This window comes from Buceros rhinoceros, unplaced genomic scaffold (genome assembly GCF_000710305.1).
Source record: "Buceros rhinoceros silvestris isolate BGI_N320 unplaced genomic scaffold, ASM71030v1 scaffold19098, whole genome shotgun sequence".
NCBI lineage: Eukaryota > Metazoa > Chordata > Aves > Bucerotiformes > Bucerotidae > Buceros > Buceros rhinoceros.
This window is the reverse complement of record NW_010425335.1, coordinates 3032-24236: the sequence shown is the minus strand read 5'-3', so window position 1 is coordinate 24236 and position 21205 is coordinate 3032. Positions and strand designations below refer to the sequence as shown.

Sequence of the window (21205 nt, the reverse complement as noted above, 5' to 3'; positions counted from 1 at the left end):
CACAGAAAGGCAAACCTCTGTGCAAGCCCAACACCATCATATATAATGTTTAAGAAAAAATGTAAGGTCAGTTAGAACTAGACTGAACTGATTTTATTTCCTTCCAAAAAGAATAGACACTAATTTAACTGTATACAGAATTTAATTTAACTATAACTGTACAAGATTCAATATATTGTCCTGTTCAAAGAACTGCTTATATATATAAAAAAAATACTGCCAAAAATCTAATACATACTTTACAATTAAATGCTCCATCTGTCTTTCTGCCCCTAATAACCTCAGATTAGAGCTGCTGTGTTCAGACTGACTTACGTACAGATGAAAATTCCCTTGGTTTTAAGTGCAGTTTCGTTATTACCCATGATTTTTCCACTACCACCAAAACTGAACTCTAAAAGTAAGTTTTACAGTATTAGGAACAAAAAATTTGATGAACCTTCTAAGAACAGAATTCAGAAAAAAGATTAACAATAGTTTTTACTGTATTAAAATGTCACAGGCCTCTAAAAATAGTCATTCTGCATTTCTATGCATGTTCTTTTGTTTATTAATCTGCCACATTTTACTATAGTATATGCAAATTTCTTACTTTGAACACTTGAATGAATGAGTAGTAACCACTTTTAGTTAGACCATCAAAACTCCACCACATTCTCAAAGAACTCCAAGTTCCTGCTTTGAAGTAAAAGGTGTGCAACGAGGTTCCAAGAATTTTCATTGTGACACTCAACAAGTGAGTCAAAAGAAAAAGACAATTTCCCTTTTTTCCTGATATGCCCTCTCAAACCCTACCGTTCTCCCATTCTGTATTGTTACTGCATTTAAACCTCCGACCTTCCTCACCTTGGCTAAACAGAAGTGCCCATTTCATTATTTACTGTTCTGTTTTACCTAGTTGCTGTCCAGGCACACTGAGAACTCCCCACTACGCTGCCGAGTCTCCAAATCCACCGTTCTAGTTAATGGAAGTCTCGGTCACTCAAAACAGAATTAGAGGCAGCAGTTCTGTACAGGTATTCCACCTGCTGTGGCATTACGCCAGTTCATCACAAATCATCGTAACTAAATGCAAAGTAAAGGAAACTTGATTTTATTTAGCTTCCAATTTCTGGGAGGTCAAGAGGAACTAGGACTGCTCTGGACAACAGAAGAAAATCGACTGTGCTTACAGATCATTTTCTGCCATACTCTTTCTTTAGGACCGCTGTTTTATTGTTGCCCTTTCTATTACATGGGATGTACATATTATCAGGTGTTAATAAAAGGTCAGTGCCTGTACAATACATTCTACAACTGAGCACCACTTTCCATAACTGAACAGGCAAAGAAATTACACTGAACATCAGCATCTGGCAGTATTTCTCCAAAAAAAGTGACTAAAATGGGTTTAAATTGATTAACACTATTAAATCACATCTAATATTTGATACTACGATTTCATTACAGCTATACGATACAATTATACAAAATGTGTTAACATCAAAGAATACAACCAAAATTAAGATAGCAAACAAAACCTATATAACTTCTTTTCTTTACAGGAAAATACTTTTGAAGTATGCATGTAACTGCCCATTCTTTTAAAGAAAATCTACCGCAAGCAAAGTTATCAACCTCCAGAGAAATCACACATAGCATTACTACGCGTATCCCCGAAAAGTGTACAATATGCACACTTGGAAAATACAAAATTAAAAAAATTGTAAGCAACAGGTGAGCTTCATATTTATAAGAACGTGAAAAGAAGTCCAATTTTAGCACTGTTGTATAAAGAATTGTCTTTTTTGATGCAAGTTCATGAACTGGCCCCTGCAGTTGGGGCCACTCTTTACAAAACACCGTGTTCTTGAAACGGGATAACAGAGCAAGGTAGGGCATCTTAGCAATGTCACCTTGGTTTTTTTGTGGGGGTTTTTTTGCCTTTTATTTACTACTTATCAAAACACGTCCTTTAAGTTTGTAGGGTTCTTTTTTTAAAATTCTTTCCTAGAAACAATATACAAAGGGGAGGCGTATTTATTTCCAATTCATTCTCCTGTAAGATGCTTTGAGTTCAAGAACTTTCTCCTCCAACTTTCACTGGTTGTTTTTGGCCTTAGCATGTGTTAAGATGTGAGATTTCAGGTTAGTTGATTGCGCAAACTTCTTATTGCAGCCGTCAAATGGGCAAACGTAGGGCCTGTCGCCAGTGTGAATTCGCACATGTGTGCGTAAATTGAAGTCCAGTGAAAAACGCTTTCCACATCCTTCAAACGTACACTGTTGAAAGGAAGAGACATACTCCATCAGCTAACAAAGTAGTACTTGTATCAGTCACTGACTAGAACACTCCTCTTCAAGTCACCAGACTGCACAAACACGAAGCTCATTACCAAAAATTATTATAGGTGAATCCCTGGGCAGCACTTATAAATTGCATTAAAACAGAATGAATACTTAAGGGTATTTTTTTACCACAGTAGCATATTAGGTACCAGAGTACCTATTTTCAAAGACGGGTATAATTTTGAGCTTTGCAAGCAAATGCTTTGATTCAAAACACCTCTGCACCTGAAACAGTATTTTGCCATGCTGTACTGGAAAACAGAAACAATGCTTCACATCAGAATTTCCCCCCCTCAGTGATAATTCACAAAGATTTGCTCATTTTACCAGCTTTACTTTTAAGATGTCCTTGGAGTACAAAGGGCAGCATCTTTAGCAGTAAATACTTGCATTTACCAAACAGCAGATCCAGCACACACATCCAAGTGAATGCCTGAGGGCTGCAAATCAAGTTTCTGAAATAATTTATTAAAAAAAACCCCAAAACATCCCACCAACAAGAAACCGACCTATCTGAAATGTGTACTGGAGGACAGAACTATGCTCAAGACTATGAATACCCGTGAAAAAGTTCACATGACTTCACATGCATGGAAAGATTCAGTGACTACTGTAATTTTGCTGAAAACTGATCAATACCCACTACTGAAAATTTGTTATCACAACTCAACTGAGCAAACAGCCCTGAGTCTCAGCTTCTGCAAGTGCTAAGTTGGAAAGAAGATGAGGAGAAAGAGACATTGTCCTCCTTCAGCACTAACTGCAGACACCATTTTTCAAGCGGGTAACTTTACATCACATTTTGGAAGGTATCTCCCAAGTACATACAACTTGCTAACTTCTAACAAAAGCCCATGGAAATAGTTAAATTCTAGCCTCATGAGGTGAAGTGGCCTTCCCATTTTTAAAGCAATCATTCAGTGCATCCCAAAGTCATACGGAAATTAGATTGCAGTTACAGTCTACAGGTGTTCACCCAATAAACGCTGGTACTTATATCTGGAGGTTAACAATACCTGAAAGGGTTTCTCTCCGGTATGAACTAGCTGATGTCGCTTTAGTTTCGAGCTCTCCACAAAGGCCTTGCCACATTCTGCACATACGTGTACTCGAGGGCCGTGAGTGTGCAGATGCTTCCTCATGGCAGAGTTGTCCCTGAACATCTTTGTGCAGCCCTTAAAAAGAACAGTGAAACTCAATTAGTAGATAAACTAGTTCTGATAAAGAAGATTTTATCTACTACAGTATAAGCATTTAATATGCTTTTATACTCTGAACACTGTTTTAAAAATTGGCTCTGAAAAGAAGACTCCTCACATTTATTTAAAAAAAAAAAAGCAGAACCAAGAGAACTAATCATTTTAAAAGCTGACATAGCAAAAAAACCCCCAAACCCACGAACCCACACAATCCCAAACAAAAAGACCCCAAACCCTCTCCTCAGTATTATGACGCAAGTGCAGTCAAATGAGTAATAGGACAGCCTCATGGAGAAGATGCAGCTCTGATAGAAGCAAATGAAAAAAAAACAAACAAAAGCACTTACAGTTTCACAGGAAAAAAAAAAAAAACGACAGAACAATAGCTCATGGATACCTATGGTATATTCTTCAGTTGCTACATTGAGTACTACAGTACTATAATATATGATATAGTATTTAATAAACCACAGATTATTCTCTAGTACTAATTTGTATGTACTTCACTCCATCTCCTAATACTGCGTCCTCTTCCTTCTCTGTCCTCATTCCTGAGGAGAAATGGACCAAGAGGGTTTCCAGCGTGTAACAGCTTACAGAAACTACATTCTCCAAACCTGCAGCAGCAGGTACCATGATTGCTACCATGCTGAGATATAAACAGACTGCCACTGCTACCTACAACGTGATACTGGGCAACTGATTAAGGTAGCAGAATCTCTGAGTAAGTGCCAGCTCAGCCTAAAAGCAAAACATACATTAACTCAGGTACAGCATCAGAAATCTTAAGCCGGGGTCCATGCTGCAGTGACACAGGAATACTACTTTTGATTCCAGAGTGCACTTAAGCCAGCAGTGACCAGAGGCTCTCTTTACCTAACCTCGCTACGCCTTTTTTTCACTGTTTGGTGCCCAACAACAGACATCTGTCATATGTTTTATAAATGTCTTCCACAAGGTTCACAATCCCTCACAAAATCCAATTAACGATGTAAATGGTATTGTACTCCAAGTGATGCTGTTTCAACTTACGTAAAACTAGTCTACCAACTTCACTGTGTTATGAGGCATAAAATTTTATGACAGAACCTAAAGGAACATTAAATTGCTAATCTTAAATTCTGCAGGCTTCCTCTTCAGAAATTTTTTTTCCTTCTCTCTCAAAACTAAACCATATTTAAATACGCCTTATTTCTTAAGAAAGGGGGAAATGCCACTGTTAGGAAGAGTTCTCTCTTCAGGCACTAGAATTTGTCTAATTTATGAAGTGTTGTGCCACCATTCATTGCATGTAACAGAACTGAGTGGGGCAAAGCAGCACCAAAATAAACATACCATCAACTTTTTGCATTTATTTCAAAGACCCGGCTTGCCTTTGAGAGGAGCAGTTCCATCTTCTATAGTATTTTTCATTTTTAAACTGAAGTCATAAATGCAAAAAGTCTAGAAACACTAGAAGAGAGAAAATGGAAGGAAAGAATATTCTTTTTTTCCCCCCCCCGTTCAGATGAAGTTGAGGCTATGAAAAAGTAAATCAAAGAAATGAAGGCAGCATTCCTCAGCATTGTAAGGAGTAGCTGTTCCTGTATCTCCACATACTGTACTACAATAAAAACATGATCCTTGTAGAATGTGCAGAATTGGAAATCAATATAAGCACAAAGAGGAATCCAGCAAATTCCTTAGACTATGGCTGTCAGAAAGAAGCCTTCTATTCATGCTTTCTAATGTGTACCATTTGCTATCTGCCCTGATTATTTGCTTAGGCTCACACTTATCTAGACCAGAAGTCAGCAAGATTGTATTTATCTTTTTTCATTACAAAGTCAGCTAACGCAAGCTCTACAAAAGCTGGATAATGCAGTAAAGCTGGATGCTACCAATCTATGTGACTGGCAACATTTATTCAAGACAGAGGCATCCCTGCTCCCAGTGAGTCAGAATTGTATCTCCAAGATGCCTCTCTCTCTTTCAAGATGACGCACCTTCCAGCTCTGTGGAATGTAATTCGAAGTCTTTCAATAATGCTGACTTTGGCATCTGCACCATCAATTGCTGATTCCTGATCTAGACTCCAAATCTGTCATAGTTTCCAAGCAGAGTATATATAGATCTTAGGAACGTACTTTGAACAGCTTTCAGAACAGTCTTTCAAGTATGTATTCTTGTGTGGCAGGAAATCACAACAGTAAAACCAGCATGTTAGGGACTGTGCATCATGGTTACCAGAGGATTAGGGATGCACTAACCTTAAGACAAGGAATGGGAATAATATATTATTCAATGAAAGACTTTTAAGGAAGCCTCTAAAGAATAACAACTAAAACACAGTTAACTGAGTGTAGTCTATTAACAGTAAGATATTTTATATATTTATTCTCAAGAGAAAACAATCAATACAAAATTCTGGTCTACAAATTACTACCTACTCAGAAGCTGAGTGCTTCACTTACTTTGTGAGGACAAGCTATCGTTCGTGGAGCATCATCTTCTTTAATTTTTCTTGGTTTCATTCTTAAAGACAAAAAAAACCCAAACACATTAGTAGAAAAACATTAGTAAGACAACTCTTCTCCCATAACTGCCCATATAGTGTGCACATCTATTCAATAGTATTACGTGCATCAGCAGTACTCAGTTTTATATTTTCAAAACCTTCAATAATAATATTAACAGAATAATTTCGCATTTGGAAAGTTCAATTTTTCCAGAAGGATCTCTCAAATACAGACTACAGCATTTAATACTATCTTCATAGTCCTCTGAATATGTGGAAATAGAGATGTTTTTTCTGATACTAATTATAAGGAGGTTTTATACCTTACTAATACTATATGTTTGATACATACATTACTGATACTGTATGTTAGGAGGTTTTGAGATCTCCATTTTTGTTTGCCCAGTACCCATTTATCTTCACCTCCTCTCCGTCTCTGCACTAGGAATGAAAGAGAGAATAGCCTCAACCATTCTTCAGTATTCACTACACAAGTCTTCAGAAGAAGAAATAAAAACCAAGGAAGGCAAGCAAGATGTGGAATCTACACGGACAATGAGACATCCATTATAATCACAGAAACCACAATTATTCTTACATGAAGATACTGTACACATGGATTCTACACTTGGCAATTGACAATCTATTTACTCTCAATCACTGATAGAGATCTTCACCACTACTTTACAGGTGCCATTAGTCTCTCCTACATAAGGAGCCCAGCAAACTATTGCCTGCATATGTTAGGTGTTTCAAATACAGTAAGACTCTCTGTAGAAAACAATGCTGTAAGAGTCCTGTTGTAATGACCACCTGTCTGAATGTCAGGGAAGAGCCAGCTGTATGAACACTATTCCAGGGAAGTGCACTACACTTTCACTTATCTTTATTTCTCAAACCTGTAGTGTTGTCTTAAAAAAAGAAAAAAATATCATGAAGAAACGGCTTCTCTCCAGCTTGAGGTGGAGGTAGATAGGTGTTAATAAATGCACCTCATACAGCTGGAGGCTCACTGAGGTAAGGAGATGTGGCACATTCCAAAACCTTGCTGTAGCAGGGGAGCTGGTCTGTTTATACGAGTTCCTGAATGACTTTTCCTGGTAATACAATACAAGATATGTCATATGCATGTCCCTATGACAAGGTAGCTACATATCTGTAAGTTAAACAAAAGGATTTCTGGTGTACTCTCCAGTCTCAATTAAACAGAGATGAGTGGCTTGAATTTAACAGAAGGGTCATAATTACCAGAATCACTGTTCTCAACATTAATGAGAGGAGTCTGTTGCTATCCAAGATAGTTTTAATCCCCACGAATTCAGTTGCCGGAAACAGATATGGAAGATCAAGCTTGGGGAAAGAAATTTCCAAGTAGTGCATACATGAATTTTTTTACATGCATTTTTAAACACTGATCTGACTGGCTAAACAGCATCCTCTAAATGTTCAAAACAATTGCCCAAGAGCCGTAGGGAAAATAAGCTAAAATCCCTCCGATTTTAACCACATAAGCAATTGTTTCTTTGCAGGCGGGGTCCAGTCTTCTTTGTTACTGCACATTCCTATGCATATGGCTGAAATCGGCTGTTTTACCCGCCTCCTTCACGTGGACGGGTTAGAGAGGACAGCGATGGAAGGCCTTGTGAGGCTGAATTAAGCAAGAAGAGAGGAAAAACCTCCCCCTGAGAAATCCTGAAGACTGGATCCAGGAAAATCTTCTTGAAACAGCCAGTGGAGCCATATGTGATGGAGAAGTCTCCTTTGGCTCTGCAGGCTATCACTTGTCCCTCTGAATCCTCCAAGTATTGCAGATGTCACACAGTTCAAGTGAACACATATAGACTAAAGCTCTTGGCAGTTAGCCACTTCACAGACACAACATTAAAACCCAAGGACTTAGAGGCTGAATTTGTTCTCCTCTCTAAATGGACACTTAGGAATCTCCTGCTGGCTCAGCACCTCCAGACTACGCTGAGTATGTACAGTGCTAACTGAAGAACACCGCAACCTCCTGCAGGGTTAAAAAACCAGATGTGGCAAAAATATGGAAGCTGGAGAGTATCTTACCCAACAATTCCCTCATTCACAGACACTAACAGCTCCCAGAAGACAGGTGTGAGGTATCTGTGTTGACAAACCTCTTCTGGCACCATCCCTAAACATTTACGCAGTTTAAGGACAGAAGCTGCCTGAACACAGCAAACTGTATCTGTTCCTATAGAAAAGCCTCTTTATTATCTTAATCTTCAGGATAACTTTTTCTTGGTTTAATGTCATTAGAGAACACACACCCTTAGGGGACAAAGCTGGTACCAAAAACAGCACCTTCGCTTCTAACTCTATCAACTTGTTAATTGTTGGCAGATTCATTTTGCCCAGCCCCCGCTCAAAAAAAGCAAAAAAAACCTCATAGGCCAAATATCTGTGTTGTGACATCAGAGTGAGTAAAAACACTACTGGCTGAATTCTTAAGTGACCACCTATAAAGGGAGAGATTAGACAGAAAAGGAATCACTAACAAGAGGTGTGATAAATAGATTTAGTGGGCAACACCTGCATTCTTTACACTTGGCATAAGATCCCACCGATCATCTGGTTAAATCCTATTCCTAGCTCTGGTGTCTTGCCTCTGCTGCAACAGTGTAATTGGTCCGTGTAGTATGGAAGCTTCAGGAACCAATAGCAGCTGAACTGGATGGTCAGACATGGGACAGACTGGAGCTTCACCACATGCCTTACATTTTTCAGTTCAGTGTCCGAGCTGGCACATAACTTTATGAGCACCCATTCTGGAATAAGCTGAGTTTTTAATTTTCAAGCTTTATTTCTTAAGTGAGGGTTATCAGCCCAGCAGTATATTTGAACGTAAAAACATTCCATCCCTATTGACCACAATATGCCATTAAAGTTTAGTTAATAAAGCAGTAGATTTTAAATATTTTCATTCCTCCTGCAAGTAAGTGAAGTTGCCAACTTAAGCTTAAAATGTGGAACAAGACTGTGTATAAGCACAGGGTTCAACAAACCACCAAGCTATTCAACAAAAGAGAAACAGACACCTCAACAGGAAGAGGCTGCAAACAGTGTCCCTTATATTTCAGTGCTACAGGCAGCAAGCAACTGATGGGCCCTTCGTACAGTTGGTTTAAAGGCATGAGGGCACGTATACCACAGGCACAGTTATGACAGATCATTTGGTCAAAAATCATCTTGCTTACAAGGCTGTGGAATCCATACAGGCAATCACTCCAAGAAGAATTTAAAGACTTACATATTCAAATATATTAGAAAAAATATTTTGGTCTTACTTCAATTTTCTGCAAAAAGAGATCAAACTAGAATCTGGGCTTAAACTACACTGCTGGAGGTAGCTCTTGCTGGTGGTCAGACTTTTGGCTCCCAACTAGTACAGCAGCTCTGTCAGCTCTGCCCAAGTTTTCTTAGCTTGAAACATTAATCAAAAACAGAACTCTAACACATATCACTATTTAAAACAACTAGACACATTAATACCTGGGCAGAACTTCTGAAACAGCTGCCTTTGCAGAAAGTCAATTTATTTGGTAGGACCAGAATTTTCATTTCTGCAGTGAGTTGATATGGGCCATGCCTAGCAGCAGGAACAACAGACTAGTTACCACAAAAGACTAGCAAGTGCACCATTTGGATCAAGGCACTGGGACATGGCGATTAACAGCTAAATCTGTTAACCTGTATTGGGGTGGAGGGAGGGAATGGGGGACAGCAGAGGGAGCAGGAAGGTGTGAAAGCCACCAGAGCTTTACGAGCTTTGCAGAATGAGCTCATAAAGCACTCTCTCATCCATAAATAAAGAAGATTTGAGTGAAATCACAGGTATTAAACCACTCGTTCAAAATAAAGCAAGCAACTCTGTCAGTGTGCAGCATCAGAAAGTCAGAGCTAACTACACCCTTTCATGTACCCAGCTATACTGAAAGAACAGTATATACTGACAGAAGCAATCCCCACCCCAAACCTCTGTCAGTCTCAACAATCTGTTGTCTTGTAAATAGATCTGATTTTAAAAATTAGCCACAACAACAGTGTTAAGGCTAGGAATAAAGGAAATCCTAAATCAAAAAAACAAATACCAGTATGAAATTGCCCCCTTGTTTCATCATCTCCCTTTTTTCCGTCTGTTAAAATTCCATGATCTCACGTCCTTCCTTCTCCCTCTACACATAAATCTAACATAAACTCTCCCTTGGGCAACTTCTTTGACTCATCCTAAAGGTCTCTAATGAACACCAGTGATGTTCACTTGTGCTGATGACCTCATCTTTGAGAATAGGTAGGAGAAAATTATTCTCTATCAGCATTGCCTCTTCTGATCCGTTCCCTCACTCTGCCATTCCCCTTGTACTGCCCAATGAGGCAGAAATAACATGAGCATCATGGCCCTATACTGCTACAAGAATTCATTTGTGCTGAAGAACACCTGAAACTGGCTAGACTGGCTTTTGGAAAAATAGACAAAAGGGAAGCAGCAAGATGTGTCCTAGGGATCTGGCTGCAACCAGAGAGCCCACAGCTCACATTTTACCATGCTTCGGTCACAATTAGATAGGAAAATGTCATAAAAAGTTGTTGTTCTCTTTCTCTCCAAGATTCTGTCAAAAAAACCCTACTAGTTTTGCTCCAGTTATGAAGAATATCATATGTGTGAACAGAAAGAGTGACCTCTGCAGTGTGGTATAGTGCAAGGTATTTCCCCTCCCTTAGAACACTTTGGGTAAAGCAATTGTAGTTTACTGCCCTTTAAGCCTCTCTATAACAAGAACAAAACCAATACAAAAGCGTATACCTTATAAAGAGGCTTAGGTCATAAATCTAGGTGACCACAATGCTTTGTCACTTCTAAGAAGGGTGTCCAATTTCAAACTCTAACGCAGTTTCCTCTCCTTTGTTTTCCGTAGGTTTTGGAAAGTGGATAGAAAGGAAGGGCAGTCCTCACATCAGCTGTCCTTCAGAGAAGGTACTGAGCAGAGCAGAAGACAAAGCCATGAAGTTTTTACTGCTAGGACTTATTTACTGTGCCCCTTTCCCAGCTGTAGCATATCCCCCTCTTATTTCTTAGTTTTACTGATGTCTCTATTCTGCTGCCTTTAGCCAGTTCAGCCATGCATCTGTCTGGAGGGTAACAGGGAGGGAGAGGGCAATCAGGGATACCCTTTTCAGTGGCTTTGGTTGAGGGAATTTGCCACATGCACCAGCTAGAAATATGTCTGTAACTTCCCCAAACTTTTATTACCAAGTAGATAGGACTTTGCAGAAAACTACAGAATGACTTGTAATCAATTTATGGAACATCAATTTGGATGAAACATCTATTTCACCTGAAAGGATTTCCAGCATCCCAAAGGTATCCAATGGGAACAGGGTCATTTATTAGGTTTTATTTCTTTGAGCAGATCATTCAAAACTAACATTTCATATTCTGATATGACTACCTAGGAGAAAGCCACATCTTTTTTTCTTTCTTTATTGCATTTTTAGAGCATACTAGAGAAAATGCATAAGTCCAGGAGAATGAAATAATTTGTAGAAGGTGATAAATTGCCCAACAAAGGCATAATTCATGGTCATTTGTCTATGCATTACTGAACACATCTTAATGTTTTGCTACAGCATGTTTATTCAGTGTTTTCAATAGGTTTAGAATGTAATGTACAGCTTTTCAAGGTGTAAGAGTTCCAGTTCAAGGATCCGGATTCCTACTATGTGACTCAATGACAAATTCACTAAAAAAAAAAAAAGGCAGTGAAAGACAATTGTATCACAAGAGACAGCTCTCACTCCACTAGTGCCACCTAGCTGCTGAGTAGCAGTGGTGCCCATTGTAGATGCTGAATTACTAGTTTGGTGGGGTTTTTTAATTCTTTTCTTTAATTATTTTTAAGGGCTGCAGAGCTACAGAGGACTTCAAGCATCAAGTTCACCCCTGCCTTACCTCTCACTAACCAGACCATGATCAGAACTCCAGAACCTTGCCTGAAAGCTGTTGCCACAAGAACTCAAGCTCTGCCTGTTTAAACTTAAACTCAGAATTTTGTTTCCAAGAATTGATGCACATTTCAGTCAATTTATCTTTAATCAAAATAAGCTGCATGGTTATAAGCAACTCACCTAGCCTGGTTTTGAGTAGCTGATTTCTACAAATGTACAGTGAGATTTTTCCAACTACCTTGAAGAAAACAAGAAAGCAACCCAAAATAACTTGCTCTCGACTGCACAAAATACACATACAATTTTACTAGCCAGTTTATTCTTCCTTATATGTAGACTGTGCACAATTATCTATTAAAGTCAAAAATACAAATTTATTATTCAAAATCTTACTTACAGCATGTGAAGCTACTTAGTAAATTCAAAAGTAAGTTTCAACTTCCTGTGCTGCTCCAAGTTTTCATAACACAGGTACCAAGAATTTCAAAATTCTCAACTGTAAAGCAACCAGTGATGCTCGCAACTATCAGAGGGAACTTTACACTAAATAAACACATTATTTTCACATTAACTGCCCTATTCCTAGGACCTCCAAACCCAGTTCTTTCTATCACTGATATGGCATGCAACAATCTAGATCAACAAGACAATTTATTAGTATAAAAATACGTTTGTAGATATGACTGCTTGAATTGTTATTAGCTAAAAGGAGTCTCTTCAACATGCGTCACTGCAAGAAGACCAACACCTTAACAAGCAATATTAAAATTCTAATATACCCGTATTCTTCAGCCTTATACACAACCATTTAAAATCTAACATACAACTAACATGGTTTTTTGGGGAGCTTTTTTGTTGTTGTTGGGTTTTTTTTTGGTTTGGTTTTTTTTTTTTTTATGGTGAGAGTGAAGTTTCAGAGAGAACAATCTGAACAAGAAACAAAATAAACCTTTCTTAAAAAAGGTTATGGTTCAAATTTTCACGTAGCTACAATTAAGCTAGCAGAACAATCCTTCACAGGTTTTGAGTAACTTGGGAATATTACTAAAGGTGATGTCTCCCCAAGCTGCTTACTTTACCACAACGTTTTCCTACAACTGAAGTTGATTCTCTTTTATCTGCCGTACAGATACATATTAACAGAAGAGACTGTATACACAGACCTCAATCTTTCCATCATTTGCTACAATTTCTAGCTCTAGAACTTCTTAGAACATCCTGCCATGAATTAAAAAAAGTTGTCATTTTAAATTACTGACAGCTGCCACTCTTCTCAACCGAAAACTAACTAAAACCCAAAGATACAGTATATTAAGAAACATGAGAGAGATGTTATAGAAGCAATTTGGTCATTTCATGAAGCTCACATCCTGGCAACCATTTCAAGTATTCAAACCAACCTGGAGAAAAACACTCAGCATTTGCATGGAGAATACCCTAAGAGAAACTATTTGAACTTCCTAACAAAAGACAGCTATTTAGTACTTCAATGTTTAATAGAACCAAAGGTTTCAACATGTTTTAAAACAACCAAGAGTACCATTCTAAGGCCACAACGAGTAGAAATGTTTAAGTAACATTTTCGAATTAGAACACTATGTACACTCGGAATATCACTTAAACATTTGCTTCCACAAAAAAATGTATTAACTTTTCAGCAGGTCTCGGAGGAAAACACAATCATTTTGATCAACAACAGTAAAACAAGTAACAACAGTATCAATAGCTAGAACCACCCACCACATCAGATAAAAACCTGTTCTCAGTTTTTCGTGATGTGTTTTTATACACTTCCAGACCAGATAGCCTGAAATAGGGAGCAAGCCCTCCAAAACTATCCCTCCAGGAGCCTTCAACATCCACACTTCAACGAATTTACTGAAAGTAATTGTGGAATGAGGCTGTGTCTGTGCCAGAGGATTGCCAGCACACTGAAGAGTAACAGAATAAGCCTGTAAAAAGCATCAAGGTCAAAGAGGTCAAAGATTAGATGCACACACTGGACACCAAGATGTGCCTATCCAAGAAGCCAAACCAGAACTTGTCTCAACAGTTTCTGCCAGCTAGTAATCAGCTGAAAACCCCTTGTGGTAACAACAAACGAACAAAAAATAAAAAACAAGCAAACAGAGAATCATAGAATAGTTTGGGTTGGAAGGGACCTTAGAGATCATGTAGTTCCAGCCACCCCTGCCACAGGCAGGGACACCTTCCACCAGACTTCTCCCTCTACTACCTGACCCAGGAAGTAAGAGTAACAACATCTGATCATCCACATGCTCTAAGTATCAGAATTGTGCGCCTGAGCTCTAAAAGAATAGCCAACTGGTAACAAAATGAAAGTAAGTGTAGCTTCATACGTACATCTTGCTTTCAGCATGGGAAAAACTGATTCTGGCAGCTGCAGGAAGCTAACAGTTGTGCTCAGATATTTGGAGACAGCAGCATTAACACTGTCCACACACTGTGTCTTTGGTAATTACAAGCACACACACACAAAGGAGAGGACTAAGTAAATGCTGCAAAGGCAACCCTACTCTCACTGCTTCCTGGTGCCAAAGCAGACTTCCCTGGTGACCTCACGGTTGCTGTCTGGCGGCCACCAGCTGCCCTTAACACTCTATACCAGAGCCAGGGGCTCTGCAGAGAGAGTGCGGAAAAACAAAACAAAACACACACACCCGTGACACTTAGTGATACTCTGGGTACTTCCCAGCAGCTCGCAGCTTCAGTCACTTCACCTCTATTTGAAAGTAAAAGTCACCTTGTAAGTCAGGTCAATGTATTGATATGCAAATGAGTGACAATTCTGATTCATTAGAGGAAAATCCAAGCGGTAGTTACCAATTGTGAATTGCAATTACCAGCGGCACTTCAAAGTGCATGACACATGATTTCATTAACAAGAAATTTTAAGATCTAGAGCTTCAGAAATAAGAAGCAGGTGAAAAAGAACAGTAAGTGGCTTTACAAACTAAATATTGTAGTCTAGCTTTTGAGTATGGAACAAATTGAATGTGACATTTAACTTACCTGATCCTTTGTAACTGAAGAATCAATCTGAGACTACTCAACATTAAAGATACCTCCTGTCATGTAAAAGATGCAGTCTACCATGTATTTAGGTCCTGTCTTACCCAATAAGAACTAAAGACCAGAAGTCACTGAAGAAATCAGTGCTGAGTATAAAACTCAGTTATTCGAACACAGTATCAGCTGCTCTGGTCTGAATTAAGGCCCTTGTTTCAGAAGATGATTACACAGAACAACAAGGCACACTAAATCTGCCATTTATTTTGCCTAACAATTCTATAATTAAACCAGTGAAAAGGAAAAAAAAAAAGCAGTTTAAAAATCCTTTCTTCCAACTTACCTAGCAAATTCAGCCAGTTGTTTGGGGTCTGAGAGGTCAATGCCAGGTATTCCACCAGGAGGAAGTTTCTTCCCTGTCATGTACTCTGAGTAATCTGGAGGAGAATTCTCTCCAATGATCTGCTCTTCCACCACTGTTTCATGGTCAATATCTTTTTTATCATCTGAAAGATACAAAACACTGAACTCAATACGTACTACAGATCTAAACTGCATGTAAGTTATTAGGTAACATCTCAATGCAAATTCACTATTGCTGCACACTTAAAAGAATACACTGCACTTCCAGATTTCCACGCTAACTGTAAAGAGCAAAAAGACATTCATACAGTTACAGCATTAAGAACACTGAAAGATCACAGTGGCTGAGAGAAAAAAGAAGGGCAGAAGTTATATATCTACTTAAAAACAAACAAGCAGAACAATCACATAAATGTTGGCTGTATTTGAAAGATAATGCACTTTTCCTGAAACAACACCTAAATACTTAATTCCTTTAACCTCCACCATACCAATTTTGGATATCAACAGCAGTGGATAACAAAATAAGCCTATGAGAGGAGTGGCAGATATCTACCCTATAACATTAGGACTACTGATCTTTACTCCAGAGCCCTCAGACTTCCTTGACCTCCAACAGAAGTGTCAGAGGGACAAGAAACATAAAAAAAAAAAAGTAGTGGACTTTAGGACCTGTACATAAAATTAAAGTTTTTCAATACTTGCAGACAGATCTGAAGGAAAGTGAAAAGCGGAACAGCATGCCTCCCTCTCACCAGGTCTTCTTCCTTCCCTGGCAGGGGCCAGCCTAAGGTCTTTCCCGCTCTGCTATGGAAACAGCTGATAGGGATCATTCAGAGCTTTGATCTGCACTCCAGTTAAGATACTGCTACTTTGTCTGCTCTGGAGCAACTCCTATGGATGTGTGCTCAAGGACTGCACTGAAATCAGGTGGAAGACCTGCTGTTGCTGTATAGCCACATTCAGATCTCAGAATACGCTAAGAGACAATGTTTTCTTCTCCTCTTGCTATTCTGTAACAGAAGCCAGAGACACAAAGAAGACAGAGAACATAAACATCCACCTACTCCTCAGTGCACCAACCACACCACCACCAAATCCTGTTTTCCACCCTCAAGTACACCTAGGACAACAAATGTTTATGTGGTTGTAACTACTCAGCTATATGTAGCTAAACGTTGTAGCTACTCAGTAGTGCCACTACACTACTTCTACCCTGTGTACAGGAAGCAGATTCTGCAAATGACTTTCAGACAAAGGACTTGCAAAGTCAAAGTATTTTTAAAAATAACAGGAAGCTTTATTTTCCAGGTAACGTTTAGGGAATGGAAATACAAGGTGGTGGGACAAAAATAGTATTTTCCCAATTAAAAAAAGGGGCGGGGGGGTCAGAAAACAAGGTTTTTCTTTTTTTCCTCTTCCCTAAACAGATACACAGGAAGTAACATTATTCATTACTCAGTAATTTCAGTTAGGAAAGTGAAGACAAGACATATGCAAAAAGAAAAACCAAACAAAAACCCCCAAAAAACTAAGGACAAAGTTCCATTCAACTGGTAATGCCTGCTTTTAATGTTTGCCTCGAGGCTATTTCTAGAAATGTTACTGCTAGTTTGAGGTTTAATCTGATCTACCAGATCAAATAGCAGTTCATGTATATGTTCCATGGTGAAAGAGGAAAACAGACTCCAATGCTGCAAAGAGATGCATCAATAAGAAAATACAATCTGCAGCATTAAACAGGAAATAAACTACAAAACTTATTATTTGGACAATATTTTTATTCTAATCTAGTTTTCCACTCACCACCCTTTCAGTCTTTACCAGTGCTTTAAAGGAAACAACTGATTTACCTTAAGCAAGGATTATACGGTAAGTCGTGCAGCACCTGCAGGAGCTACAAATTCAAGGCAATAAACCTCCAATTTGGCAATAATTTATTCTTCGAAACAGAAGCTTGAGAAAAGATATTTAGTAATGCCTGCATAGACAGAAAAGACATTATGATGCTCAGAAAAGAACTTCTGGAAAGCTAAAAGCAATGCCTTCTCCATGCTGCAGACTCGAATGAGATGAGTTGCCGTCAAAGCAGCCATTTCAAGAGCTACCCAGAACTTCCAGTTTGACTGTTTGATCACTCTGTTACATTCGTAACAGAAGCAAGTTTTCATTTCCTGCCTCAGACCTGACACATGAGTCAACAGGGAAATTTTGTATACATTCCCTAAGATCGTCTTTCCTTCCCTAGCATAAAGGCCTGCTATTGCACCACGCTTTCTGGGTATTTGAGGGCCAAATGAAAGAAAGTTGGCCTTCAGTGCCTTTATTTCCCAAAAGCCCACTACCAGAAATTCCACAGGCTACTGAATAGAACATGAAAAGCTAGAACAGGCTACTGAAGTAGAACATGAAAAACTATGAAAATTCTGCTTAGATACAGTAAAAAAAAATATGAAAAAGTATCCTTTAATATACTGACAATCTAATTTTCCCCATACCCAAAAAAAAACCCAAACCAACCCCCCAAACAAAACACAGCAGCACATACCTGCAGTCTTAAAAACTAATTTAAACCAAAACAGACTAAAACAACAACATACAACTTTTACCTTGAAGTGCTATGTCAGGCTAACATCCTTCAAGATAGAAAGATCTGGATCACACCAAAAATCCCTTTTTCAAATTGATTGAATTTGAAGCTATTTGAATACTGAAGCAGTAGGCTTTTTAGTGTCCAGATCATGCTAGTTATAAACCATCCCATGACATTATCAACTCGCTGGGAAAATGAAACAAAACCAATATACAAAGCTCCACGCATACTTATTTGGAAGAAGCTCAAACTTTGTTCGTGTTCTCTGTAGAAATTTATCATGACTTTAATTGTGATCCCCCACCAACCTGGACTAGGCAGCTCAAAGTTTGGAGGCTAAAGTCCAAGCAAACTTTCACTCAGGCTGACAAAGTTAACCAATATTCTCACTGCATACAGGCCAAGTTGACTGCTTGATGTTTTCTGCCTTCAGGCAAGTCCTGATGCACACTACATCCAAATTACATCTCCCTTTTCCTCTCACGAAGCATCAGAAAATCAAATGTCCAAAGCAAAGCAAATCAGAGAAACAACCCTGAAATTCTAGTGAATTCAGCAGAAGTACAAATAAGGCATAGTAACTCCATGCAGTTTATGCCCATTCCAAGCTAACCTGGATGCCAACCCTGCAAGCTAAATACAGACAGAGCCATGGAGCCAGTGAGGAAAAGGAAATTAACTGCCATAACACTATCTGATCTCTTTTCTTTTGTCCCTTAAAACCACTTTCAAGAGGCATTCTGCTTAAGTGTGTATTTAGCACTATTCTTACAGATCTTAGGCAGCTTTCTGTAAGGAACCTGGACCACGATTTTAGTCCCATCTTATGAAAGATATCAAAGATCTGAATGTACGTCAATTAGTTAATCAACTTCATCTTCACAAAAACAGTCACTGCAATAGTTATGTCCAATATTAAACTATTTTAACAAATTGGTATTTTACAGCTTTATAGAGACACCACAGATACCCCACAACATCCTTCTATGACAGGTAATGTTAAGATAGATACTCAGTCTAAACTGGGTTGTGCTGTGTACCTGTTTAGGATACACACAAACAAATCTTCACATTCGTTGTCCTTTCATCTGCACTTCTCTCGTATCCTATATAAGGCAATACACACCTTGAACTGGATTCAATTCTGCACTTCAAAGGACGTATGTCAAACATTTTTTAGTAACATCAATGAAAGTTCAGCATTTTAGCCAGCCATATCTTTTGACTACCACTTAAAACGTGTATCTACTGCTGAAATAACCAGAAATTTTATGAGTACGAAGTATCAGCTGAAGTAGGAAGAAGCCAGAGTGCTGGGATAAGACTAGTAACTGCAGATTCCACATAACAGATCAATGACAAAACATGGCAGAACCTGTTTCCCAAGACCTCACCGATTGCCTTGTGGTCTTATTACCACACTTTCTGCATCCCTTGGAGCCCTTCTGTTGCACAGAAAATCCACCCACCTCGGAACCTTGTTATTTCACATATTTCTAGAATAGCAGCTAGCTCAAGCTGACATCTCTGGAACTCCCCACCTTTAAAAGATGACCCCCTGAACTCTCAACCCAAGAAGCCCTGTCAGTATTTTTGCCTCAGTAATTCTTGATTTTAGATCCATAATTCTCTAAGCCATCCTGCTCCTCTATTACAGAGCAGTAGGAACACCTTGTTATTCAATCCGTTTTGTGCTGTGGAAAATAAGGATTACGAAAGGGAACCTGAAAGGTACACTTGGTAGTAAAGCAATGAGACCTAATCCTACAGCTTCCTCCCCAAGGTACCAAGCTAAAAAGACATCCTGCTTACCAACTAGAAGGATGAACAACATTAAATTTAAATTTCTTTTTGTGATCACATGGTTAAACATTTGTTTTTAGGAACAGATGAAATGCAACTGCATGATAAAGAACGTATTCCGCAACTGTGCAGTACCGAGGCGCTGTGGTAACATCTTCATTATTGCTACTACACTGCAGTCTCCTCAGGCGAATTAGTTCATTGGCCATGTTTGGGAAGCAAAGAACCATAATTAGCTTGTTAAATAATACAGTTATTTAGCAGACACTTCTGAATGTTAAATTCCATTTTGCACAGTATGTAATTTTTTTAAACTAATTGTCTGCTAGGTTACTTTCCCTCTAATGAGCCTTGCACACAGACGAGTTGTTCTTCCCCCACATCACCCATCTCTTATTTCGCATCACTGAGACATGAACGGACAAAAATGCTGCATATATCAGTAGTCATCATCTGACTCCAACACTTGCGAGACACTGTGCTGAAGCACTATGACCTTTCAATCACCAGCATACAAGTGACACAGACCTCTCAGGGAAGGATCCAATAGCAAATTAGGGGATTCTAGTTTGAAGGTGGGCTAAGAGGCAATTTAATTGAGACATTTTAAGTGATGAACCACATCCATGTATTTCACTTTCAAAATCGAAAAGATTTAAAACAGCTGCAGGAAAATATCTATCTTATCCTCTAAGGTTCACTGGCAGAAGTATCAGGACAATCTCAATGCTTATGGATACCAAAAGCCTATACTGTTGTCTTAAGACAGAAACAGATTATCACCTTCATAGTTGAAAGAAACCAATCACTTTCTGCATCCATTAAGAAAAATTTTCATACAAGATGCTATCTGTCATCGCAAACAATTTTAGCCATCCTTGATACAGGCCCACAACTGAACTGATGATTCATCTATCATTTATACAGTGTAGACAACTGGTCGGACAGCAGATGATCATAAGATTGCAGGGCTGAGAGAAATAAAGTCAAGTGAAAACCATTCTATTTTTTTTAAGACATTAGAAGGTTTTTTTAAGAGGTTTTGAAGAACCTTCTAGAAACCCAACACGAACCCCCTGAGCTGCCAAACACAGGCCCATAGCACAGGCTTTCTGCATTATCAAAAATAATTTCCAAACCATACACATAACTTCTACATCTTTGTCTTCTCCCATCTAGGAACAGGATACTGGAGCAGTTTAACATCTGCGGGCAATGTTTAGTTTCATTGTGCTATTTCAGTCCTGAGTTTGCAGACTACGCTAACAATAATAGTTTCACCCAAGACCTATTCCAGGTTTGAAAGCTTGACAGTGAAGTCATTACCTAGATGTAGACGTAGTAACACTAACACATTCTTCCCCCCCTCAAAATGAAGTCCCATCTGCTTGAAATTCCAGCATTTGGTGAAGCCAGCATTTCAGC

General features: G+C 38.7%; 1 protein-coding gene across 1 annotated transcript; it reads right to left on the bottom strand.

Annotated features, from left to right (window-relative positions):
* Positions 1-1068: 1068 nt before the first annotated feature.
* LOC104497828 (transcriptional repressor protein YY1) lies at positions 1069-15579 on the bottom strand. The gene is made up of 4 exons (XM_010141118.1): positions 15365-15579; positions 5981-6041; positions 3345-3503; positions 1069-2262 (listed from the first exon to the last, which is right to left on the bottom strand). The coding sequence occupies exons 1-4, from the start codon at positions 15577-15579 to the stop codon at positions 2080-2082; spliced, it is 618 nt and encodes a 205-aa protein (XP_010139420.1). The 3' UTR covers positions 1069-2079.
* Between the last annotated feature and the right edge of the window lie 5626 nt (positions 15580-21205).

What these genes read in the sequence shown, in the direction of transcription:
- LOC104497828 (XM_010141118.1), bottom strand. Translation starts at nt 15,579, where the DNA reads ATGCAGTTTAGATCTGTAGTACGTATTGAGTTCAGTGTTTTGTATCTT. An exon ending in CAACTGGCTGAATTTGCTAG is followed by an intron (nt 6,042 to 15,364) that starts GTAAGTTGGAAG and finishes TTTGTCTTTAAG; the next exon opens with AATGAAACCAAGAAAAATTA. An exon ending in CCGGAGAGAAACCCTTTCAG is followed by an intron (nt 2,263 to 3,344) that starts GTATTGTTAACC and finishes TCCTTTCAACAG; the next exon opens with TGTACGTTTGAAGGATGTGG.